At 42.8% G+C, this 25770-nt stretch overlaps 1 protein-coding gene across 1 annotated transcript in view; it reads right to left on the bottom strand.

Annotated features, from left to right (window-relative positions):
• RNF217 (ring finger protein 217) overlaps positions 1 to 25770 on the bottom strand; it is a 466037-nt gene that overhangs the window by 265548 nt on the left and 174719 nt on the right. Inside the window, exon 2 of the mRNA XM_069234802.1 lies at positions 15411 to 15644. Within this exon, the coding sequence (XP_069090903.1) occupies positions 15411 to 15644 (234 nt within the window). The remainder of the gene's footprint in view (positions 1 to 15410; positions 15645 to 25770) is intronic.

The following is a 25770-nucleotide window of genomic DNA, read 5'->3' as shown; positions in this document are numbered from 1 at the left end:
ATCCAGGCCCCAAGCGGCAGGGATCTGTCGTTCTGGATGCCAGAATTTTATAGTGGTCACCTGGAGAATGCACAGATGTGCTCTACTTCCCTACCTACACAGGAAAACCATCAGGGTTCAAGTTGCACACCCAGGCGAGTGTTACCAGTTGACAATCAAACACAGCAACCCAGTGTGCAATTATGCACACAATGGCAAGTTCTGTCAGTCTCATTTAAGCGTTTGTCACCCTGGTGCAAGTAGGCACTTCACAAGCCCAGTTATTCCAAGCTCCCAATATATATGAACTCCCATGTGCATAGAGAGGCCGCCTGGGACTGGCTCACTATACGATCTGGCGCCCTTTGACAAGGGTGCCCCTACTGGCAAGCTGTGCTAGGCGTAGCATAGCCAAAATTTCTCCCTCATGTAAGTGTACACCTACTGTTCTGGTATGCCATGTTCAGTACCTCTGAAGGCCGGAAGGCCCCTGTGCACAACTTGGGTCCTGCCGTGGCAGGACTCACACATATCGGTAAGCGCCACCTCCCCTCTACGGGAGGACATAAGCGCACACTTCTTCCCTGCCCATTTAGGGGAACAGTGCCCATGGCCACTAGTAGAGGACCGGTCAACCCTTGTGAATGAGGCTCACTCCCCCCATAGGTAGGGGACACCCGCATGGGGGTGCTCCCCTGCCCAGACAAGGTACACCTTTGTATACCCACTCTGCCCTCTGCCTACCACCAGTCCCCAGTCTGGGCCCTCCAGGAAAGGGGTAAGGCAGCTCAGAGTTGGCCCCCGAATCAGGACTGCCACCCTGAGCGCAGATGCACTAGCGCCCCTGCAGGCCTCTTCCACAGGCCCAGGACATGGTTAATGGGCTTCTAGGGGTAAAATACCCAGTGCACATCCCCCTAGTCGCCAGGGCTATACCCACCCTGGTATATGGTATACCTGCTGCTCAGGGCCCTCCTGGGTACAGCACCTCACTCATCTCCCGATCCACTCCTTCCTACCACAGGTAGGACAGGCGGGCCCACGTTCCCACCCCCAGACAGTGGGGAAGTGCCCAGGGTCCTAATGTCATCCACAGAAAGTCAGCAAAGAATGGGAGCAAAAAAAGCAAAACGTTTAAGGAAAATTCCCTTAAAAGAGCCATGTCCAACACTTCACTTATTTCTAAGATTCAGAAAAGTGGTGTTTAGACCACTATCAAGAATGTCCAATCACGATTCAGGTACACTCTGACAAATAATCAATGTCTCCATCTATCACCCTTATGGAGGGAATGACATTGCAGTATTGTCGGATTCTTTGCACAAGATTGTAAATTAAAGTGATGTCATCTGCATACTGAACTACTTCAATAAACAGAACTGTCAATCCTGGATAAATACAGATATCTTTACAGAGTTGTACTGTCTGTTGTCTGATGATGACTGCAACTTCGGAGTGAGAGCAAACCCTCCAACCCCCCCAACTAGCGGACTTCAAAGTAGTAAATCACTGAATTCTTTTAGACTGAAAAATATTGGTATCAAAGTATATGCACGGGTGTGGTTTTGCAGTTTTCTGTCCGAAATGTCGTTCCAGGTAAAAGTGGGGTCTTTTCCTTCATTGGTTTGACGGCTATCTTGCATGGACCCTCATGGATTTATATTGTCCCCTTTATTATTAAAACTATACATGGCCCCAGTGGTCCAGCTAGCCCGGTCACAAGGGTTGGATTTATTCATGTATGCAGATCAAACTCAGAAAATACTACAGATCTCCAAGGATGAGTGGCACTGTAGTTCAACTCTGCTTCTGCATATCACAGGTTGAACAATTGATGTATAACCACCATCTAAAGTTACATCACAGTAAGATGTAGATCCTTTGTCCTTTGAGACCTTCTCTTTTCTTCGTTCTCTTGTCTGGCCTACTACACTGGGTCTCAAGTCAATCCCAGTTCCCAGCTTAAGAATCCTGAACTGAAACTGGACTTTGCTTTTTCCTTGTCTGTCCAGGTTACGTCTCTGGTCAGTTCATGTGTTCTTCAGCTCAGAACTTTGAATGGAATCTTACACCTGTGTAATGATTTTACGTGATGATTTTGAATGCCTTCATATCGCTCCTTCGATTATTTTAATTATGTTTACAATAACCTGCCTGCGTACATGATTCCCATGCTCCAGCTGGTACAAAGTTAGGCCACCAGATTCCACATTTCAGATGCGATAGCCTCCCTTCACTGGCTCATTGGAAATGAGTGCATTTTTTTCCCCCATATCACCTTGCCTAGTGTACAAAGCTGTGCCTTCACAAAGCCGTTCTATCCTTGGAAATTGCTTTATGTAGTACCGATCTGCTCGTTCGTTTGAGATCTGTGGGTCAGTTTCTTTTGTGGTTCCACGGGTCCAGCGCTCCATGCTTGGTTGATGGGTCTTTTTTTATCACTGATTCGAAGTGAGGGAACAAACTACGTGTTTACCTTAAGAAAGAAGTAAACCTCAGATTTAGAAAAGCACTAAAAACCTGCTGCTTCCAGAAATATCTTAAATCAAGGCTGAAGTCATCACATTGACTGCTATTTTGCTAATAGTAACAGTATATCCCTTTTAAGAGGTGGCAGTTTTGTGCTTCATAAGTAACAGTAACAAAAAACAAATATCTTATTTCAGTGATGCGATCAGCTCTACAGCCACACATCAGTCAAACGTTAGTTTCAGAAAAGACTACAGTGCTTAGCCAGACCCAGGCGTTTCCATATATGTAATTCCACTGACCTACACAACTTGTAGGTTCCCTTTGTTGTCTTCCTGTAAAACTTTCCAAGTACACAAAGGTTCATTGGCCATTATGAAATGCTCCTCACTCCTAAGAGAGTGATGTAAGATGCAGTTTGCCGTTCGATAATGGTGACTATATATCGTCAAATGCCATTTTGCACCAAGGTTGAGTTCGTGCTTCTGACATTTCCTAATTGAAAGCAGCTTTTCTTTGCAAAGTAAGAGCTAGGGAACATTGAAGATGGCTACGGAAATACATAAGGATGAGCAGCGGGTTTGGAGCACAAATTATAGTAACCCACTTATGAGCATCAAGCTTTAAAGCTAACGCCAGCATTCCCGCTGCTTACCATTATGTGCATTCTAAATGTATATATGTAGGTATACATAACGACCATCAATCCTGTGTGCGAAAGAGCTACGAGTCAGACATCATAGTCATTTGGAACACATGGAACCACAACAAGACTTTAAACGGACTTTCATCAATTATTTCCTTCTGTGGACAGATTTCTACTGTGATGGAATTAAAGTTCATGCATTTAAGAGACACAGTGCTCAAGGTAGAGGTGTAGATGTCGTTCCTATGATTAAAAGCTCAGCCGGGGCAAAAATTAATTTGTCCTCAAAATATGATATAAAAATCAGGAAAGCTGATTTCTCTGAAAGACAAGCCACTGATGCAACTGGAAAAGACCGAACTGGAAAGGAAATATGCATTTCTTAGAGATATTTTGTCTGCCTTTTCCGTATGCGCAGAATGTTGTTTTTGCTTCCCAATATCCGCACACGTTGGTTTAGAAGTGTCTACAGAAGCGGTCTCAGTGTTTTCAGTTACCTTTAGCTTTTCTCAAATAAAATATTCCCCGATAGTGAGCGTGGCTGGTGTTAGAGTGCATGTTGGTACAAAATGCTTAACTACGTAGCACATTCCTGCAAATAAAAAGTACCAGGAATAACGAACCCCCAACTAGTTGCATCACCTGAAGGCTTTTTGCACCACTTTTTCTCCTCTCCTAAAAGCACCCAAGTGGGGTATGTAGGCATGAACCTCTTCGTGTCTTGTGAGTTCCCCTACAACCAGGCGAGCCATCGGGGAGCCTCATGCCTCACCTGAACATTGCTCTGCAAAAAGTGACTAGTGGGAAGCAGACCGTTGACAGGCCCTTGATGAAAGGTCCCAGTAACGCGCTATTTAATCTTTGACTTAAACAACCCAGAATCTACTCCCATCTCGGACATTCCACACCCAGTGATTTAAATGGGCAGGTACTGCCCAGTACTGAATACCTGCACTTCTTTCATTTGAAAGGGAAAGAACATGCATTTCTCAACACTTATGCAGTATACTTATTTGTGTGTGTGTGTGTGGGGGGGGGGGGGGGTACTAGAGCTTCCCAGGAGCAAACAAGTACTCTTGATAATTAGTACCCGCACTTCCATATTTCCATTTGAAGAACTGTCCCCAATTATAATTTAGGGAGTAAAACTGCCCTCAACTTCCAAAATCATGTGACTATAAGAAGTTGGGGGGAAGAGAGAGTGCTGTGTAGAACAGCTGTGATGCTGAAATGTGATTAATGAACATCTAATCTGTAAAACGGACTGAAAAGCCACATGTGTAGTAAAAACATTAGTCTATGATGTTTGTGTTTACTGTTTAGCAACTGTAAATAATTTTCACACTTGTTTGTTGATCTGTCTCTTATCATTTTCTGTGATTCTGTTACATGTTATATGTTAAAAACGACCTCTAGTTGGTAATTTGGCATTGTCCTAAGGAAAGCCATTAAATGTGATCTGCGGAATAAATACTAGCAACATATAGAATAAGGTCTGCACATTGCTCACCGATGTCGAAGCTTCTTCTAAATGTGTAATTTTGGTGACAAATTATTTTTGAATACTAATAATTTAGGATGAATAAAGTTGTAACCAATGAATTATTAAGGTTGCACTTGAAACAGTTTTATTTAGAGCTTTAGAAGTGTGTTTATTATTGTAGTTTAGTTATATCACTGTCACAACTCCTTTCAAAGGGCCACAGGGCTTGCAGGGCCAACTGGGCCCAACTGTGGTGGCTGAGGCCTTTTACTCCTGATCTACTATGGATCCTGAGCAACTGGGCAAAGTACCTCTTCCTCACTAGACTCTCAGTGGTAGTTGTGGATGAGCAGTCAAATGCTTCCTTGCGGGAGGAAGGGTAGATACAGGTGAGTGAACATGACTCCCATAACTCACAGCACACACAGTATTGTCAATAAATTAATATCCAGTGAAATACTTGATTTTCTAAGAAAAAGAAGTATTTTATTTCTAACTCTACAGATTCAAAGGTATACATTTGTAAGCAATAACACAATCCTCCTTGAGGTCTGGGCTTCAGCATTTATCAGGCAAATCCCTGTCCCACCCTCTTCCTTGCAAAGTAGTTGAGGGTTACTCACCTTTAACTGGTGGCCACATCCAGGAAATGCTCATCAGTAGGCTGTACTCAACAGTTCTTCTTTGATTCATAAGAATTAGTCAAAATTGCCTATGTTGTCCTCCACCAGAGTCCTCTGGGGCTCCACAGGCCCAGTTCAAGTCTTACCCACTCCTGCAGCACATAAGTGATCGGTGTGGCAGTGGGTGCCCTGAGTGCAGGCACACGTGAGTCTTGATCCTGCTTGGAGAAGTCGGGCTGCTTGCAGTATATGTGGTAGCACATGGCAGGCACAGGCTCCCTCTCCTGAACAGTGCTTCCTGCTGTTCCCAGTGGTTGGAGCAGTTTACACTGCAAGTCAATCTTCCTCAGCAGGCGCGGGATTTGATCTTTCAGCGCCTGACCATAGCACGACTGGGGTGCAACATCTTCCTTGGCATCCTTCACAGTCCTCGGGGGTCAGCTAGTGAAGATCTCGTTGTGTGGGCTTGACTCACTGGTTACAGCTCACTCTATTCCTGGGCAACAGCCTTAAATCTTTAGCAATTCAGTCCCGACAGCCCCTCCTGGCATATAGGGTTATCGTAGTACCTCAAGTCGCAACATAAATGCTCTGATGCAATCGCCCACACCACAGCAGTCCCTCCTCACACACGGTGTTGCCGCTAAGGCGTTTGTGAGTCATCGCACATTGCTCCCACAAGTACTTTAGCGGTTGCACCCTCTGGCATACGGAGTCAGCGTAATGAGGCAGTACAAGATTGGTGCTCCCTGCACAGCGTTCGATGCACAGCTCAGTCCATGGCAGCCCTCTCTGTGCATATGGGATCACCAAGAGCAATCCTGTACACAGGCAGTGACCAGATTGGTGCAAAGCCAATTCCTCACACAAGGAGTCCTACCAGCAGGGCTTCCCCCTAGACCTCGCTCTCTCTAACACTCTATTACTCTCCTTCACAGGGCACACCAGTCTTGGCAAGCAAGCAGGTGCTCGTGCTCCAGGCTATGTGGTCTTGGTTTCGCTGGTTGATGTCCCCTTACCCAGCAGGGAGACTAGCAGGCCTTGGGCTCCCCCCCAGCTCTGGTCACAGGCAGAAGTATTGCAGAGCTTCCCCTTCTCACAAGCCTGTCTGGGTGCTTGGCAGAAGACAAAGTTTGGGGTCTCAACCTCCCTTCCTCATCATGCTTATCCAAACACCAAATGCTATTTAGGGTCTGAGTCTTCAAAGTTTTATGTTGGGGTTCTTCTTCTTTTGAAGTGTATAATTCTCTTTTTTTCCTTTCCCCTTGAAAGGACGTGTGTCACAGTAGGAGAGACCGGAAGCGGATTGTCCCACAACACAATCCATGGGAGGGACCAGAGCTCACACTTGGATGTCAGTCGCAGTGTTATGAGCATCAAAAGGTTACTCTCAGGCTTCTGGCCCTAATCTTTATGATTCCCTTATCCGTCCCATCTCCTCCCTGAGATGTGCCCAGGCCCCTTCCTTTGTGATCTATCACTGAATCAAAGAGCATCTTTTTGAAGTATAAAGGGAAGGTCCCTTCCTCCAGTGTGTTTGACCCTGCTAACAAGAATGCAGCAATACACATATCTGTCTGGGGGAATTTCTCTCCTCACTCCTCCTCGTGTCTTTACCAGGTAGGTCTGGGCTTCCCAAAATGGACTCCAGGGTCCTCCATGTAATGTACACTTGCACTTGAGTGTACATTCATAGCATACTTATTGTTCGGTACTGTTAACGTCATGCATTGTGTTATTACAGGCAGGTATTGTGCTGTTACAGACATATATACATTCAGCACACACATACAGTCTGTGCACACTGCTCAATACTGTAGCTTTTCTGTACTGGAACAGAGCGTGGTATTTACAAACACGCTCTGCCTGCGCACACGCTCACCAGGTGCGCACTGCACAACACTTAACCCTTTATGTATTCTAATGCACGCAAGCACACATATACCCACATGCTGTCATTGTGCATACACTGCACAGTCCTACATCCCTCCTGAAATATATTCAAAGCAGGCATACATTTTCTCCTGGGAGTCATGGTGCTGGAGTGAGGACTGAGGGTGCTGGAGTGAGGACTGAGAGTGCTGGTGTGCTGACATAGGACACAGCAACCGCGATCTGTGGAGGGTCCCAAGGTGGAGGGAGACAAGGCGAGGCGGTAGTTACTGGCCTGGGGCCCGTCAAAATTGGAAAGTCTTGAGTCGGGGGAGCTTAGCTGACTGAGCGAGTTTTTCAGACACTGCTGAGGCCTTGCTGAACTGGCCGAGTTTGAGGCCGTGCTGAAACCACTCACCCTGAAGCGCTGAGGCCCATAGGGGATTGGAAGCCTGCGGTGCTGCTCGCTGTTTGACCACGTTGAAAACTGAAACTCACCTGCTAGCCAGTAGTTGGGGTGAGACGTGTGACATTGCTCATGGTGTGCTGAAAATTTGGAAACTGGAAATTCTCCGCTGTTACAGCTGTCAGTAAGCCTTGCCTAAAAGGCCTTCAAATAAGTCCTGCAAAAACTCTAATATTAAGCACTCTAATAACAAGCACTGCATATCTTCAAAACAGCATATCCAGTGTATCTATATCCTGCATTACTCAAACCTCCAGGGTAGCATAATCTGATGTAACAGGCTTGCACATACAGTCCTACAGCCCAGGACATACAACATACGACCCACGAAAGCAGGCAGGGTGCGTGTGCCGTTGGCCCACTCAGCCATACTGCGGCTCTCTCTCTCACCTTCTCGGCCCCCTTGTTTCCCCTACTTTAGATATTGCTCTGCCTTCATTTCACTGTGTTGTGCTGTGTATTTGGCCCCTTTGGAAAAGCTTGAACCCCCTTCCATAGGGGAGGTGAGTGGGGCAGGTTGGGTGCTCAGTGGTAGGGGGATTGGGCCCACAGAGCATCGTTGGCAGACAGCGTGCAGTCAGTTGACTGGTATTTCGGTTGTCTGGCTGACAGGGGGCACAGGTGAGGCAGAAGACGGGGGTGGTGCGGTGATGGGTGCTTGGAGGGCTGGCGGCCCAGGTGCGGCTTGTGGTGTTTGGGAATGTTCAAATCAATGGTGGATTTTCCTGTATCAGTACATGATGCCTGATGTCTGAGGTCGCTACTAGATTCAAGACATTTGATGTTAAACTTGAATTATTTAAACCTCACAAAATTTTGCTGAAAACTTGGTATCTTGTGAAGCATGATCTTGATGCCGGCCTAAGCCCGCTGATTTGGCTGGTTTCACGATAAAGTAAGATTGTATTTGTGGAATATTACTAGAAATTGCATAATGCGTTGTAAACTGCATCGGCTTAGTGACCAGCCGGGTTGAGCCAGCTGAAGGTGGCTAGCTATTCAACATTGAGCATATTTCTACATTGGGGCAGCAACCACTTTTATTTTAGCCTGTCTTGCCGGTTAGCCGTCTGCAGTCTTGAAGCAGCTTGTCTTTTCTTCTCACCTGTCTGGAGCCAAAATGACACTTAGGAAACTTCGATCTCGGCGTTTGATTGGCAAATCTAACACAGCTAATAATTTATTGAAATTAAATTTAAAAAATCTATTTGTTGCAGGAAGTCTTATTTGTCATTTTGAAGTCTTAAACCACCATTACGAGCTTTCTATTGATAAGTAACAAGGAGGAGGGAAGAATGCCGATGGATATTGGAAGGGGTAAAGCTGTCAGGCGTCTCTCAGCCCCCATCCCTCACAATGTATTGATTTGTGTGAGGGAGCTCAAGCCAGTCAAATCTCTCCTGCAATACTAAAATCTGCCTCACAGTGCAGTTCTTCTGCTCCACAGAAGGGGGAGTTATGCTTAGGGGGCCTAATCTTGAAGGTGTTGTGGATGGTCAAAAGCTGGGCTCTGTGGAACTGGAGGCAGTATTGTCTGATTCCGACGAATAGTAACTTTGAGCTCTTCTCAATAAGCGGTCTGCCTAAAAATCAGGAGCTGGACTTAAGCAAGACTCAGGGTGACCCTTTGGGCCACCCGTGTAGTCAAGATGTACAAAATGTTCCACCAAATTTGCAGTGTTTACCAAGCTGCCCGTCCCTGCATGCACTATATTGTACCACTTCTTCCCTAAGGCATTCCTCGGTTTTATTAAATTATTCAAATTATTGAACTCTATGAATGTTTTAAATTGCAATTCTATTGTGTTTACAGGTTCACAAGAAATTGCACACCAGCCTAATATGGATGGGGAAGGTGGGTTTGGAAGGTTTCATTTGAAATCGTGTTTTGTTTTGAGAAAGTGCTGTCCTCTATCTTATCTTTGTTGGAAAGATCAGTTGCTAACTCTGATCATGTGTTGGATGTTTTATCCTCTATCCGTTTGGGGGCACAACACCTTACTACTTTGGGTTGGGGGTCATTTGCAGGTCCAAAAAGTAAAAGAGCTGAAATTGCAGGCTACCCAAGTTAACTGCTTGGTCAATTGGTTGGGGGGGGGGGGAGACAATCAAAGGAAATTGGCACACAGGTGGGTAAGGCTTGCAGGGTAAGGGTGTTCTCTTCAAAAGCAGCTAGTAAAATATTTGTGCACAAAAATGGAGGAGGATAATGTGTATTCAATAAAATATATATTTCTGACCAAGAAGAGAGAAAGGCGCAGCAGTTGGGGAAACTCTGTCTTTCTGATTTTTACTAAAGAAGCAGTCTCTTCTGGTGGTACTCCCCTGGAGTAGCTCCTACCCCCAGCACCAATCATTGGGGTCCCAGAGAGGGTGGTGGCAGATCTTGGGGGTGGGTCAAAGAAAAATTCCCAAAGGGAAAAAGAAATGGCGCATCACAAAATGCAAATCTAGAAAGTTAAGATTTCCAAGTGTTCTTGCTGACGCTACTTTTCTGGATTCTTCCGGGAACTTGAAAAGGTGGAATGATGCCCCTCGTAACAGGAACTCTGTGCCCTCTGGGTCAGAAACTTCCACTGTGTGTATTTTTTAATGGCCTGGAAGCACTGGGCTTAAAAAGTGCAAGTCACGAATTGGGGTCTGCTCCTACTGTAGGTGGAGATCATTGTCAAGAATAATGATGGTTTACATAAGACAATGGAAGATCATGAGAGTGGGGAGCTTGGTAGGCACGACGGTTTAAGGGCCAAAGCAGTTTGTCCGGGACCCAAAGAAGGGCAACAGGATTCAGTGTTGTCTCCTCTTGTATCCTTTTCCTGGGAACACGCCTACTCTGTATAAATGAATGACTTCTAGACCTCTGAATGGAGAGGCATAATCTTTTTTCCCCCACAAGCGAATTCCATTTTGGGGGTCCTGAAACAAACTCTGAAAAATCAGTGGCAAATGAGGAAGAACATGGTCTAACTTCTGATATGCTGGACTTTGTACATTTGTTCGATGGGTAATTCTGTCCTTTTAGTAGACAATTTTCTAATTTGTTACGGGAACTTGAGGCTTTAAGTTTGATTACAAGTAAGGACATTTATACTGTCTTTGTAAATCTATCTGTTACTTATCAGAGGTCAGGGGTAACATTTTATTCTAAGCTGGTAGTGTCACTGATTTTAGCAAATGCTGATTAGATTAGGAAGAGAGGGATTGATGTAATCTGTGTAGAACCCCGCAAAGAGTTAACACCTGACAGTCCAAGGTGGAACTCTCTGGGTCTGTGCAGGACGGGTATCCTAGGGGATCGATTAATCTCAAGATATTACCATCTCTGTAGGGAAATATATAGGGAGGAGAGTAATAAGCATTGGAGGCTCTGAGTGGTTGGACCCCTGGGGGGGAAGACAAGTCCCCTAACATGAATCGGGTAGCAGGCACACTGAATGAGGCTAGAGCCAATGTGCAGTACCCGGTGGTGCAGAGGTAGCCTTCAGGGTAAACTAGTTTCCTGCAACATGGCTAGCTTCGGCCAACCTAATGTAAAATTTAATTATGTAGATTGTCTTAAGCTATTAATCATATGTTTGTAGGAAACATGGGTCTGTACTGATTTCACATTTGATAATTACTTTGTTTACTCCTGTGAGGCAACACTCTCCACTAAAGGTCATGCCAGAAAAAGCATTGCGATCTTGCTTCAAAATACTATTAACGGGAATCCAAAGGTATTTGTACAATCCTCTAATTTATGCCTCTGTTTAAAGTTATCAGTGATCAAAGAGTGTAGTGGGCTGTCCACTTTCTTTGCTTGTAAATGTTTACATCCCTCCTGGTAAGGTAAAGGATGCTTTACTAAATTCCATGCTTTCCTTTGTTTGTAATAGTAATATGGAGGAATGTCCCTTGATAATAATTGTAGGTGATTTAATGCTAAGGTGTCTAGCTTGTATGACTTGAAGTAATTTACAAATGGATGAGGCTTAGGGTATTCCTGATGAGTGTTTACCAGACAAAATAGGGTTGATAGGAAGGGTATTTGTTTTTAAGAAAAGTCTGAGATCAAATCTGTGTTTCTTAATGGCAGATGCCCTGAGGACTCTCCTAGCTCTTATACATTTTATTCTCCTAAAGGACAGTCTTTAATTGACTACATGGTGGTGTCCTACCGAATCTCCAATGCCTGTTCTCAGCTGCGGATTCTACAGACTGATTTTAACGATCATAGTATCCTTTCAGTGTCTACTGATTTAGATCTTATGGCCCTTGATAACTGGAATATTTTGAAGGCCACAGCTGAATATAATCAAACTAACAGCCGTACCTTTTGGTCGCAGGAAGGTATGAAGCTTTTGGGGCACAATCTGGAAATGGCAAGCTTGGGCTCTTCTGATTAGTCGTGTTGCGATTCAATCTCCTAGCATGAAAAGCAGTTGGTGCTCTTTTGAACCTTGGGGAGTAAAGAAAGTATTAATCAAACCAAACCTGTTCTTAAGATTTATTGGGCTGTGAAAAAGGTGAATCAAGAAGTAGATTGTTTCATTAGGAAACAATTTAAGTCCTTTGTGCCTTTTAGACAGAGAGAAGTACATCACCTTAAGTGGAAGAGAACGAGATTGAGGTTGTGGAACACAGGAAGGAGAAGGACAAGAAATTGATTAATTTGAGGGAAGCAGCTGTGTCACATAAATCCCATAAATACTGGCTTTTAACAGCTAAATATTGTGATTCCAGAGTCACAACCCAGGCAATTCCGATTTTGGATGCAATCTGGACACAGCATGTTTCTGATTTATATGCTAGTATTGAAAGAAACTGTAATGAGCATGTCTATAGTATTAAAGTATATGATATGGAGCTATTTTGTCCCCTCTCCTGTAAGGAGATTGAGGGATTTATAGAAGGTACACGAAGCTCTGCCGCTACGGGCCCTGATGAATTTTCAATTGCTCCTATTAAACAAGAGCCATTTCTATGGGCTACTTTTTTATGTCCTTTATTCCAGCATTAACAGGTGACATTCCATCTTCTTGGAAGGATAGTGTTATTGAACCCTTATATAAAAAATGTCTTAAGGCCTCTCCGTGAAGATTAAAGACAAATTGCTAAAAGTTTACTTTCTCACCTTCATGATTGGGCATTTGGCAATAACATTATTCCAGCGCTGAACAGGTGGGTTTTAGAAAGAATTGTGGTACTTTGGATAATATTACTGTTGCCGATACGTTGATAGAAAAGTACTCTAAGAGCAGGGGCATGCCTATGTATTCTGCCTTTATTGATTACAACACAGCGTTCAACAAGTTAGAATGGGGGACGCTGTGAAAAAAAATATTTGTGTTAGGGATGCCAGCTCACCTCCTAAGGTGAATTATTGCATTGCTCTCTTCTCCTTGGACTCAGGTTTTGATGGGGGGGACGGAGACAGGTTTGTCTAGGAGAGTGGCATTGCAAAATGGTTTAAAGCAGAATTGCCTGCTTGCACAGCTTCTCTTTTCCTTTTAAACACGACTGGCCTAGCAGAGTTAGTCTGATAAGAGGAGATCCACCTAAACATGGTCTAATGTGTGCTGGATGTCTCCTTTGTCTCCTTTACGTGGACAATGTCATCCTATTGGATTTAACTCCAATAGGTCTTCAAAGACGGCTCTGTGCACTGGAGAAATATGCTTAAGTGCACTTTTTAAGATAAATATTGCTAAGAGTAAAGTCATGATCTTCAGAGCTAGGAAAAGGTTCAATTGGATTCTGTGGGACACTGGGATGGAAATCGTGCGGATTTATCCCTACCTCAGAAGAATTTATTTCTAGTAACCACAAACCGTTGCAGATGTAAAGCACTTTCTCAGGCTTCGGCTTTTCAAAGATCGTATAAATGCTGTGGGCAAAGACATTCTGCACATGTTTCAGCTGTGTAAAAGGAAAAGATACAACACCCACTCTGAGTTATGCTGGTGAAGTGAAGGATGTACCGTGCTGGGCCTTCTTCAAGAACACAGAGCGGCACATTTAGCGTCAAATCTGCAATTGGAGGTCCATGGTTTCCCTTCCAGCTCTTTGGCTCGAATTTGGGCTACTTTCCATTTGTGTGCTTGCTCTGGCAGCGGCCTTAAGGTGGGTAAACAATCTTTTGGGTGGTGAAATGAGCTCTAGCCGAGCTACTCTAAAATCTGAAATTTTTCAAATTATGAAAGAAAAAAGTGATTTGTATTCTACCTTTATGAAAGCCTTGGAAACATATGGAATTGCTCAGACTGGGAATTTTCCTTTTCCAAAATGCAAGTTAAAAATTGGGATAAAAAAGTTATTGTTTATAGTAATTATGAACAGAGATACCGCACTCTGTACTCAGTTTGTAAGGAATGAAGTAATAGGCAGTAGTATTTATAAACACATCCAACTTTATCTTTTACGGAAAATCTTCCGCAATTATTTTGTTATTAAGGTTAAACCTATTACCGCTATGTGATATTACAGGAGAATGGGAAGGTATTCCAAAGGATGGGAAGGTATTCCAAAGGATGAGAAGTTTGTGAGCTTTGCCAGTCCCACATTTAAAATTTGAAACATGATATTTTTATGCCCAAATCTGCACTTTGCACGTTGTCACTCTGAGACCAATCTTTTTAAAAATATAATAAAACTTCAGTTGTCGATGCCAGATCTTGTATGTTTGCCCCTCCCTCAGAAATGGCTTGTGCAAAAATCTTCTAATTTTGTAAATGTGTTTAAATGTTTTAAAATTTACTCCAGTTTTACGCTAACGTTTTTTTAACTCAATTGTATTTGGAGAGAATTGAAGTATTTTATTAGTGGATTTGTATTCTGCTTTTTTATGTGTATTTCTTTTTTAGTCAATTGTTTTTACACCATTTTGTTTGAGGATTTGCTCTTCATTTTTGGTAGCTTGACCTGTAATCATTTTGAAATTGCTCTAGTGTTTTTGCACGTGTGACTTAGTTATGTGCACTTGTATTAGTCTGCTTTTTGCACCTTATATTGGAGTACCATACTGTGTAATCCGCACATCCGGAAAGGTTTTGCTGAGCACTTTATCTAATTTTATTATTATAAAGATTTTTAGATGTGTTCCATCAGAGTTGGTATTTAAATTGTGGTGCTGTTGATGTTTTCTGGATACACAGTTTTTGTGTTTTTATGTGAACCTTACTTGAAATCCAAAACATAAATACAATTAAATGAATTAATGCATACATACACTCAGTACATGCACTAAGCACACATTTACTGCATAGTACCGTCCTGTCTCTTCCACTGCTGCTGTGCTGCACAACATCTACCTGATGTAGGCAACACATGAATTAAGTACAAAGCAGCAGAACTGTAAAAAGCTAAGTGAGACTGTAGGCCTCACTCCAGTTACACCAGTTAAAAAGGACCTGTTCACTACTACTGATCACTACACGGTACGCTACTACCATTGCACTTGTGCTGCTTAACTCTTGGTGATGGTGGTAGCCTTCTACCACTATCAGGGTAGAGCTGTGGGCATCCCCCTGGGTCTAACAAGACCGCAATCCAAGAGACAGGCCTATGTCATGGTGCACACCCATGATCTGTGTTCACCTATGAGAAAAAGTCAGCATTAGGGATCCAAACAACAGTAGAGTCGAGCACTCAAGGCAGCGTTTTTAAACATGAAGAGGACTTCTCCATCCCAACAGTCTGTCAGCTGTTGAAAAGGTCTGCAAAAGAGAACACCAAACTTAAACTTAAACACTTGATTTCCAATAGTACCTCAAAGTCACATTCCTAAGTAGAGCCTTAATTTGACTCCTACAAGGGCAGGAAGCTGATTAAATGCCATACTCACTGGCCTACATTTGTTCTGATTTAACACCTTAGCTTGTAAGACATGCTTACCTTGAATTTGTTCTCCACTTTGGCAGGAGTCGGAATGTGGCCCTTCTTCTTCAATGTGGTAAAGTGCTTGCATTGCGGGCATGGCTTTGTACCGGAGTCTGTGCGGCTGAGCTCCAGGAAGTACTTGTACTTGATTATGTCATCATGCGGTAGGTAGTAGAGGATGGTGGTCTCATCCAGGTATTCAGTGCACTCTGTTATTGGGCATTTGATCTCTGTTTGTCCCAGCTGCACCTGTATGCAAGCAAACGAAAGGTCACTTCTGTTGGATCCACAGCATAGTTAATTCACAATAAATTATTTTTCTTTTATTGTAGCTCATGAGATATTGTATCAGGGGTGTGGAATTTAATAAAATATCTACAGGTCCACTGGACAGGTTGATTCCTAAATCTACTTGTCCTGTAAAATAAAATCTACTTGTTTCTTTGGTGTCATGTAGTGTGGCAATAAATTAAGGCAGGAATCTCAATATGTAAGAGCTTTGATAATAGCCTCTCTGATTATGCCAGGGCTAATACTATACTAGGGCTTGAATACTAGCAATTTCAAATCCTACTATAGAAATGTCCTTATTTTGCACCCTTTCCGCAGATCTACATACTGGGGCTGGAGGCAGCAGCAAGCAGTAGTTTCAGGACTGGAATGCCTCTGAGTCTGTGCAAAACTTACTTGCATGTTTTAAGGATTTTCACCAGCTCTTCTCTAATCTTTTCCCATACTAAAAAAAGACTGGAAATTTACTCCTGAAAAGAGTAGAAGCAGAAGTTCTTCCAGGGTTGTGAATAAAGTGAACTTGTAAACAAACGCTCAATAGATTTTCACATGAGCAAATCTACATATGCATATTTGCTTGTGCTAAAATACAGTTCACAAATATTTTCTAGGAGCACGATTTCCTGGTCTACTTCTATACATTCTTGTTTCATGAAGGCCACTAATTCAAAGACAATACCATGGGTGCACTTTTGTGACTTTCTTTAAGAATAGGGCACCTAATTAGGTCTGGCATTACCCAAGACATTTTATTTTTATTAAAATTCTATTTTCCTCTCTATCTGTCTATCTGCCGGCTTTACTGTGAGTGACAGCATTCTGCTCTTCCACAAGGAGCACATTGGCCCACAAAGTAGTTCTGTTCAGTGCCAGGAACTACTCTGGCAATGTGTGCTTTTTGAGACCAAAATTCTTTTTTGCTTTTTGACGATGTATGGTACAATAGTCAGGGCCTGGCAGCTCTCACAACCATAAAGTGTTACAAAAGCAATGTTATAACAAGACACGCATTGATAAAATCAGAAGACTGACAGCCAATGTCAGATCGGTTAGCTTTGCCAGTGCTTGTTTATTTTCATGTTTCCCATAATCTTTTGAAAATGGTTACACTGATTTTCCATTATGAATTTTTGTTGGAAATACTAGCATTCATCCACACTAAATGATGCGTCAAACAAATAGCACCTACAATTTCACAGTAACTTAGCAAAATGTTTTTTTCCTACTCACATTTGTTTCTGAACATTTTATTTTGAGAGCACAGTATCATCAATTTTGCTTACAAGCTTCTGCAAACATCTGCATCTAATCAGTGAGAATTCTGGGAGCATTATATGTATCATCATACTGTTAAACTTTTCAAATGAGAAAGAGAGAGAAAGGCAGTGAGACGAGCAATTGCAATGCAATAGGTCTCACATTTACGAACGTTTGAGCTACTGGTGTTCAAAATGGCATCTTATTTTAGTTTTGCTTTTGGAATGCAGTGGATTGATGATATTTGCATAGCGCATTTACTGTTGTAATGTGCACGACGCAGGTAGAAGGTGCAGTAGCACAGGCTGTCACTATGTGTTCCTTGGGACCGCTTTTGGCCACATAAGGTACTGCACTCTGCAATCTTGAATTCAACATCCCAAATGACTTTCGGGTGCTGTGCTAGAAAATGATACGTGGTGCCCGTTTTGAGTAAAGTTTTACGCTGTGCATTCCGGTTATGAGGGTGGTGAGGCAAGATTAATATGCTGGCTGAATAAAAAAAAAATTAAAAAAAATCCTGGAAAAAGCAAACACTCTGAGAATGTAAATCACGTAAAGTATGTGAAATGTAAGCAGAAACAACATGGTTACATAACGCTTTTACACTTCTAATATGCTGGCTGAAAAAAGTCTGCAACATTTACTGTTGTAATGTGCACGATGCAGGGAAAGGGTGCAATACCACAGACTGTCACTAGGTGTCCCTTGGGACCTCTTTTAGCCACATAAGGTACTGCACCCTGCAATGTTGAATTCAACACATCCCCAATGAGTTTCAGGCTCTGTGCTGAACATGAAGCGCAGCACCCATTTCTAGAAATGTTTTACTCTGTGCATTCAGGTTAGAAACTGGACAGGAGGCAGGGGAGAAGGAAGAAAGAGTGAAAGTAATGAAGCAAGAAGGAAGGAAATATGAAAAGTAAATGTGAACAGCAATGTCAAAGGAAGGATGGGTGAAGAGAAAAATGGAAGTGTGAGTGCAAACATGTAAGGTTGAAAGGACAAACAGACGGGTGATAGGATCACTTGTTGAAAGGAAAGATGAAACTGTTGATGATGAGATGGATAGTGACGGAAGGATGTACAGAAGACTGAAAGGATGAATAGCTGCAGGGTGAAAGGATAGCTCGATCTATGCATGATGGGAATGGTAATTGGATGGATGGATGAAAATTTGAAAGAGGAAACTACAGATGGATGAAGGGATTGATAAATGTAGGCAGATGAATGGCATTTTAATCAATGGTGAATATAATGAAAGAAAGGATGGAAAGGTGATAAGATGAAGGATAGGTGCTGAAAAATGAAGCCCAGTGCCCATTTTCACAAAAGTTTTACGCTGTGCATTCAGGTTGTGAGGGAGGGGAAACGAGTAATATGCTGATTTATAAAAATAAGTACAAGGTTGCACTATATGCAACTTCACGTAGTCATGGAAAGAGCTTTTCCATTCAAATTTGGGCTATGTGAAACTTCACTTTCTCATGTAAAGTGCTCAGACACCACAAAGAAACAGCAGCATGACCAAAACAAGGAGGAGGAAGAAACATATGGCCACGCAGTGCGAAGAGGTGCGGCAAAAGAAAAATAAACGTGCCACTCTAAGCTATATGGCCAATCGTAAAATAATCCATGTAACAGGGTCAGTCTTCAAGGGGGTAACAAAGCAGCCTCTAGGTGGGACATAGGTGAAGCATTTACCTATTAAATCAAAGTAATTCTGAAAGGCAGGCCAAGGAATGAATGAAAGTGAAGAGTGTGAGATGGGCCTGGCTAAAGCCCACAGATATAGATTTTAACTTGTCGACAGACTTTGCTTGCTCGCTGCCTAGGCTCGATCTAAAAATACTATGCAAGAAAAGAAAGAATTGTGGTAGTTAGAAACTGGACAGGAGGCACGGCAAAAGGAAGAATGAGTGAAAGTAATGAATAGTGCAAGACGGAAAGAAATATGAAAGGTAAATGTGAAAAGTAATGTGAAAGGAAGGATGGGTGAAGGGAAAAACGGAAGTGTGAGTGCAAACACGTAAGGTTGAAAGGATAAACAGACGGGAAATAGGATCACTTGTTGAAAGGAAAGATGAAACGATTGATGACGAGATGAAAAGCGAAGGAAGGATGTACAGAAGAGTGAAAGGATGAATGGCTGCAGGGTGAAAGGATAGCTCGATCTATGCATGAGGGGGATGGTAATTGGATGGGTGGATGAAAAATTGAAAGAGGAAAATATGGATGGGTGAAAGGATTGATGAATGTGAGCAGATAAATGGAATTTTAATCAATGGGGAATATAATGAAAGAAAGGATAGAAAGGTGGTAAGATGAAAGGTGGAAAGATGGCAGGATGGATGGATGGTGAGGCAATAAAATTCCCCCAAGGGAAAAGCAATCCAATCACTCCACACACACAAATAGTCAATCTCTGAAATGAACAATCTAAAAACAAAGGAATCTAAGGATCATAATTTAATAATACAAACCCAAATAAATAAAACCCAATATCCCATGGATGGATGAACAGATGAGTGATTCAAGGTGAAGGGAATTATTCTTGGTAGGATCGGGCTTAGTTGTTCATTCACTCCATGTCATTAGAGGCTTGGTTCAAAGTAGGTGGTATTTTCTTTCTCTGCCAACTCCCTTGTGCATAAGTGTGAGAAATATCAGGAAAATAGCTCCTCTCTTTAGAATGTCCGGAGGGATACGTTTCCTTAACCGGATTGTGAAATGTGGTGAAACAAAATAAAAGAAGCCCTGGTAAATCCGACAGGTCTGGATTTAGGGCCATATGTACGAACACTTTTTCCCATAGACACAGAATGGGTAAAAACCTTTGCTACATCCGGCCCTTAATGTGCTAGTGCAGGTGGGGGTACTTTAAAGTGCACCTATATGCTACACCAATGTTTGATATGCATGTCACATGCTCAGGTGGTTTCCTATATTCAAGCTACAACGACAAGGTAAGAGAGAAAGATTATTGCTATTTGGCAGGGTGTTAAACGTTCATAGAATTTTTCTTGTTTGTGCCCTCTATACATTATAGAAAGATGCGCTCTTTCCCTGTGCTGCAATGTAAAAACTGCCAGTACATGTTTAGAATCCATGCATGACAGTTTTAATGCACTACAAAGTGTGATGATGCATTCATTAAAATATCCTGCCGTACAGTGCAACAGAAGCACTTCCTATAAAGTGGAATTATAAACCAACAGCCAATCATACGAGGTGAGATTTTCACTTCTTTGAAGCTCACTGTTCATATTTTTTCTTTTTAAGAAAGTAGTATCAAAAGCTCTGCAATGTCAATCTGACCTAATCAAGTGTTAAGTTGATGGTGGGAAAGGGAGGCATGGTTAGCCAACCCTAATTCTTAATTACATCCTCAGTTTGACATGTGATGCAACCATTCCCAGCCACTGTCTACTGACTGGTTAAAATAACTGAGTAAAGAGTTAAAGCTTGGAGGCAAAACGCCTCTTCTCTTAGTGAAACTATTTCATAAAGTTCCAAAATTTGCAAGGTGGGTCTTGCATCCTTAAATGTACTCAAGGGCAGATGACTAGTAAAATAATTATTTCAAGTTCTGTAAAACGAGACATTATGTGAGCAGACATTAAGATGGTTCAAATACAGATAAGAATTAAACAACAAAAATAATTGCACTTGAAAAAGACAAAATAAATGTGTGCACTGCGATTTTAAAATGATATATTATACACATTGAAGGGCACTTTTTAATTCTTAACAGACTAGGAAATGTTTGCTCCTTTAACACATGTGTGATAATCTCTGGAACTAACCGGCCAAAACGCACATAAATGCAACCAAGAGCCCTGCAAACCCCAAATTTACAGTTATCAGCTGCATTTTTCCAAGGTCTTAGAAGAAGATTTTTTTTAAACACTTCACAATACCGAGTTTAGAACGCCAGAAAAGGAGGGTTATATCACCTCTCTGTCAGCAAACGCTTGGACTAGTAACACAAGTACTTTGGAGTCGTTTCAAGGTTAGGGAAGGCCATGGTTTCATTCATTCCATTCATAATATTTGTGGTTTAGCTTTAAAATAACTCTTTAATAAAGGAGCTAAAACTAGGGAGCTGGCATGTTTCCTGATGTCTGTAGACAAAGAACCTACTGGACACTCAGTAATGCTTTATGGGTGGCAATGGTTGCTCGTGGCTGGCACAAACACTCATTTTTGGGGGGCCTGCAACTTGTTCCATTTGTTAGACTTCATCTAGTGCAAAAGAAATAGAAAAGAAAGAGTGAAAGAAAGAAAGAAAGGAAAAAAGAAAGAGGAAACGAAAGAAAAAGATAGGAAAATAGTGGCAAAGGGAGAAAGCAGTGATGAAAAAAGAACCTGAATGGACGCAATGTGTTGGATGGTGGAAGAATGGAGTGTAAAGTGGAATTAAGACTAGACTTCACTTGTATTCAGCAATCCCAGCATTTGGTGGCTCTTAAAAAAAAAAATAAAAAAAAAAAGGCAGAAGCCTATATTTATTAAATGAAGCAATGGAAATCAGCAACACAGCTCAGAAGAGAGCATTAGTAACGGAACTAAGTTCAACATAATGAGTACCTTCAGCAGTACATACATAAAAAACCTACCCAAGAACAGCCTGTCTCAGGCCCTTCAGATAAAGCCATGGCTGTTCTCCTTAAACATTTTCAAAAAGGGCAAACAATTGTTCCTTATGAAAAATGTTTTTAATCTCAAAAATCCAAACAATTACAATAGTTTATAAAAGTAAAGAGTATTTGTCCATAGAAACCTCTACCATTTCCCATCGCATGGCAGAGAGAAATAGATATGTTACCTCGAGGACTATGCACCATTAGAGTTTGATATTGAATATCAAAGAAAACTGTCAATAACAAATTGTGAGCAATCAATAGTGTATCCCAAATCCTATGGACCACGCACTCTTCCCATGAAAACCTACGTAATCTTGTAGTTAATAGCCTATTACGTCAATCAACCAGAGGAACCAATGCCATTTTCTGTTCCAGCGTAACATGTTTCAATGGCTATGTATAACTTTCATTGCTTTATTAAGACAACAGTGTTCTTCAGTAGCATGATATTTTCAAAAATAAGTTGAAAGGAACCATGAGGATTACAAATCTTTTATAACTGCTAACAAGATAAATAATCTCGTTAAAGATGATGTGATCTTCATGCACTTTAGATAAAACACGGTTAAGCAAGCTTCTCTGAGCCCACCTTCCCAACATTCTCCATTTTTTCTGGCTTCAGTGGTTTCTACTGGAAAGAATAACACACATCTTTAAGTCCAATAGGTCCTGCCTATGTGAGATCCATTGGCTTTGCTGGAGTGGAGTCGTGTGGATTGTCATTGTATGGTGTGGAGTGGCAAAGTGTGGCATGGAATTGCACTGTATGGTGTGAAGAGGCATTGTGAGGACTGGTGTGCAGTGGCACTGTCTGGAGTGGAGTAGCATTTTGTGGAGTTGCATTGTGTAGCACTGAGTGGAGGGAAATTGAGTGAAGGGGCATGCTGCAAAGTGTTTCAACGCCTCGTAAAGATAGTAAAAACGGAATAAATACATTTACAATAGAGTTCTGTCGATGGGGTGGCACTGTGTGCAATGAAGTGAAGTGGCACTGAGTGGAATGGCATTGTGTGGAGTGGCACTATGATACGTAGAGTGGAACAGCTTTGTGTGGCATGGTGTGGAGTGGCATAGTGTGCGGTGTAGTAGCACTGTATTGTGTGGAATTATGTGGCATGAAGTGGAGTGGCACTGTGTGTCATGAAGAGGGCTGAAATTAAGTGGCGTGGCAGTGAATGGAGTCGCAATGAGTGGGGTTGAGTTGCATTTTATTGAGTGCGTGGCATTGTGTGGCGTGAAGTGTATTGGACTAGCATTGTGTGGCTAGAAGTGGAATGGAGTGGCATTGATTGGATTGGAGTGGAATTGTGTGGCATAGAGTGGGATGCTGTGAAGTGGAGTGGTGCTGTGTGGCATGAACTGGCACTCTGTGGTGTGGAGTATCACGTGTGGAGTGGAGTGAAATTGTGTCAAGCGGAGCAGATTACAGTGGAGTGGTGTGGAATGAGGTGGAATAGTCTTGTGTGGCATACAAAATCTGTCACCCTCTTTTTCTTACTTCCAAATTGTACTACCACTGTCACATTTCACCCAAGCTGCTCAGATGACTGTAATCAGCTTGTTGTGATGCTCCGGGCAGGCAGATCTGTTGATTTTTTTTTCAATACTTTTTCTTTATATACTTTGCTATAAGGCATACAGTTGTGAGGTAAAAGGGGCCAAAATACTTGCGCAGCATTACAAATTAAAAGGCAAGAAACGTGCATTATTTTAACAGATGTTTAACAGTGTACATCATCCAAGGCATAGGATGTTTGCACACCGAATAAAGTACTGCAATGCGATGTAACATGGAGTGTAATTGTGTGAAACTGTGTGGAGAGCAGTGTAACTGCGTGGCTTTGTATGAGGTGGAGTGGAAGTGTGTGGCATGGACTGAAGAGGAATTGTGTGTCACTATGTGGCATGTAATGGAATGGAATTATGTGGTGTGGAGTGGAGAGCAGTGAAATTGCATGGCACTGTTTGGAGTGGAGTGGCATTGTGTGGCGTGGAGAGGCATTCTGTGGTGTCTAATAGAGTGGCATTGTAAGGCATGAAGTAGCACTGAGAGGAGTGGAGTACAGTGATATTGTGTGGCATGGAGAAGAGTGATATTGTGTGGTGTGAATCAGCATTGTGTGGTGTACAGTGTGGAGTGCCACTGAGTAGAGAGGAGTGGCACTCTCTTACATAGAGTGGAGTTGCATTGAGTGGCATGCTGCAAAGTGCCTCAATGCCTTATAGTAAGATCTACATAACATTTTTTATTATTAAATGGAATGGAGTAGCATTGAGAAGAGTGGTGTGTCGTTTTTTGGTATGAAGTGGAGTGAAATTACGTTGTGGGATGTGGTGTTGTGTGACTGCGTGGGGTGCATTAGAGTGGCAGTGTGTGGTATAGAGTTAAGGGGCATGGAGCTGAGTGCAGTGGCACTGTGTGGAGAAGAGTAGGGTAGCACTGTGTAGCAAGGAGTAGCACTGTGTGCCGTGGGGTGGAATTGAGGAGTGGCATTGTGTGACTTGGAGTGGAACGGAGTGGCACTGTACGGCATGGAGTGGAGTGGAATTGTGTGGCACTATGTGGACTGGAGTGACAGTGTATGGCGTAGAGTGCCACTGAGTGGAGAGGAGTGGTGTTGAGTGGTGAGGAGTAGCATTGTTTTAAGTGGAGTGGAGTAGCATTGAGTGGAGTGTTGTTGAGTGGCATTCTGCAAAGTGTTTCAATGCCTCATAGTAAGTGCTATATAGATACATTTACTACTGAAGGGAATAGAGTGGCCTTGAGAGGAGTACATTGTGTACCCTGGAGTGAAATTACATTGTGTGGTGTGGAGTTGAGTGATTGCGTGTTATGAAGTAGTGCAGAATTGTGTAGTTTGAGCAGAGTGGACGGTGAGGAGTGGAGTGGAATGCAGTGGCACTGTATGGAGATCAGTGGAACTGTGTGAAAAAGTGTGGAATTGCACTGCGTGGCATGGCATGGCATTGTGTGGCATCTAGTGGAATTGAGAGGAGAGGAATTATGTGTAGTGGAGTGAACGGAGTGGAGTGGCATTGTGTGGCCTGAAGTGGAATTGTGTGGCAAAGTATGGCATGGACTGGAGTGGAATTGTGAGGCACTGTGTGGAATGGAGTGGAACTGAGTGGCAGTGTGTGGAGTGGAATGGAATTGAGTGGGGTGGAATTGTGTGCATTAAAGTGCAATTGTATTGTGCTGAGTGGAGTGGAATTGTGTGGCAATGTGGAGTGAAATTGGCATTTTGTGGAGTGTAATGTAATTGTATAGCATGGAGTGGAGTGGCATTGTGTACAATGGAGTGGAGTTGTGTAGCGTTCTGTGGGGTGGAAGTATGTGGCAATGAGTGGAGTGGAATTGTGTGGCAATCTGTGGCATGGAGTGTAACTGTGTGGTATGGGGTGGAACTTAGTGGCATTGTGTGGTTAGCAGTGAAGTGGAATTGCTTGGCATTTTTTGGAAAGGAGTGGAATTGGGTCAAACTATCAATCAATCAGGATTTATAAAGCATCTGGCAGGGTATCCAAGCACTTGCAGGTCCTGGAGGCTTATTTGAACAGTCAGGTCTTGAGGGCCATTTGGAATTCCAGAAGTGAGGGGATGGTCCAAAGGTGTGTGGGGAGGTAGAATCCAGGTTCTTGAGGTGATGCGGGAGAAGGAGCATCCTCCACTTCTGCTTCGTTAGATGAGGGGAGGTGGAGGAGTATGAGCAAGTGAAAAGGAGGCAGAACTTCGCGTTCTCGACAGTTGGTGGAAGTCCAGGCGGAAGCTAATGTACGCAGGTCCTTGTTTGGATGGGTCAGCATCTTGTATTGGCATCTTTTCTGTACGGGGAGCCAGTGGAGTTGCCTAAGGTGGGGTGTGATGTGGGTTTGTCGGGGAAGGCCAAAGATGAGTCTGACTGTGGCACTCTGTATGGTCCGAATTCTCTGTAGGTGTGTGGTGATTCCTATGTAGAGGGTGTTGCCGTAGTCTATTTGGCTGGTGATGAGGGCCTGTGTTACGGTGAGTCTCATATGTAGGGGTAGCCACTTGAAGATCTTACATAGCATGCACAAAGTGAGGAAGCAGACGGAGGAAAAGGCGATGATCTGATTCTGAGGTTTCTGGTGGGGTCGGAGGGAGTGGGTGCAATTCCTAGGTTTGTTGGCCACCAGACCACATTCAAAGTGTTGCTGCTGTT

This window comes from Pleurodeles waltl, chromosome 5 (genome assembly GCF_031143425.1).
Source record: "Pleurodeles waltl isolate 20211129_DDA chromosome 5, aPleWal1.hap1.20221129, whole genome shotgun sequence".
NCBI classification, from domain to species: Eukaryota; Metazoa; Chordata; class Amphibia; order Caudata; family Salamandridae; genus Pleurodeles; species Pleurodeles waltl.
Note: the sequence above shows the minus strand (reverse complement) of the source record. Positions and strands in the feature narration are given on the sequence as shown.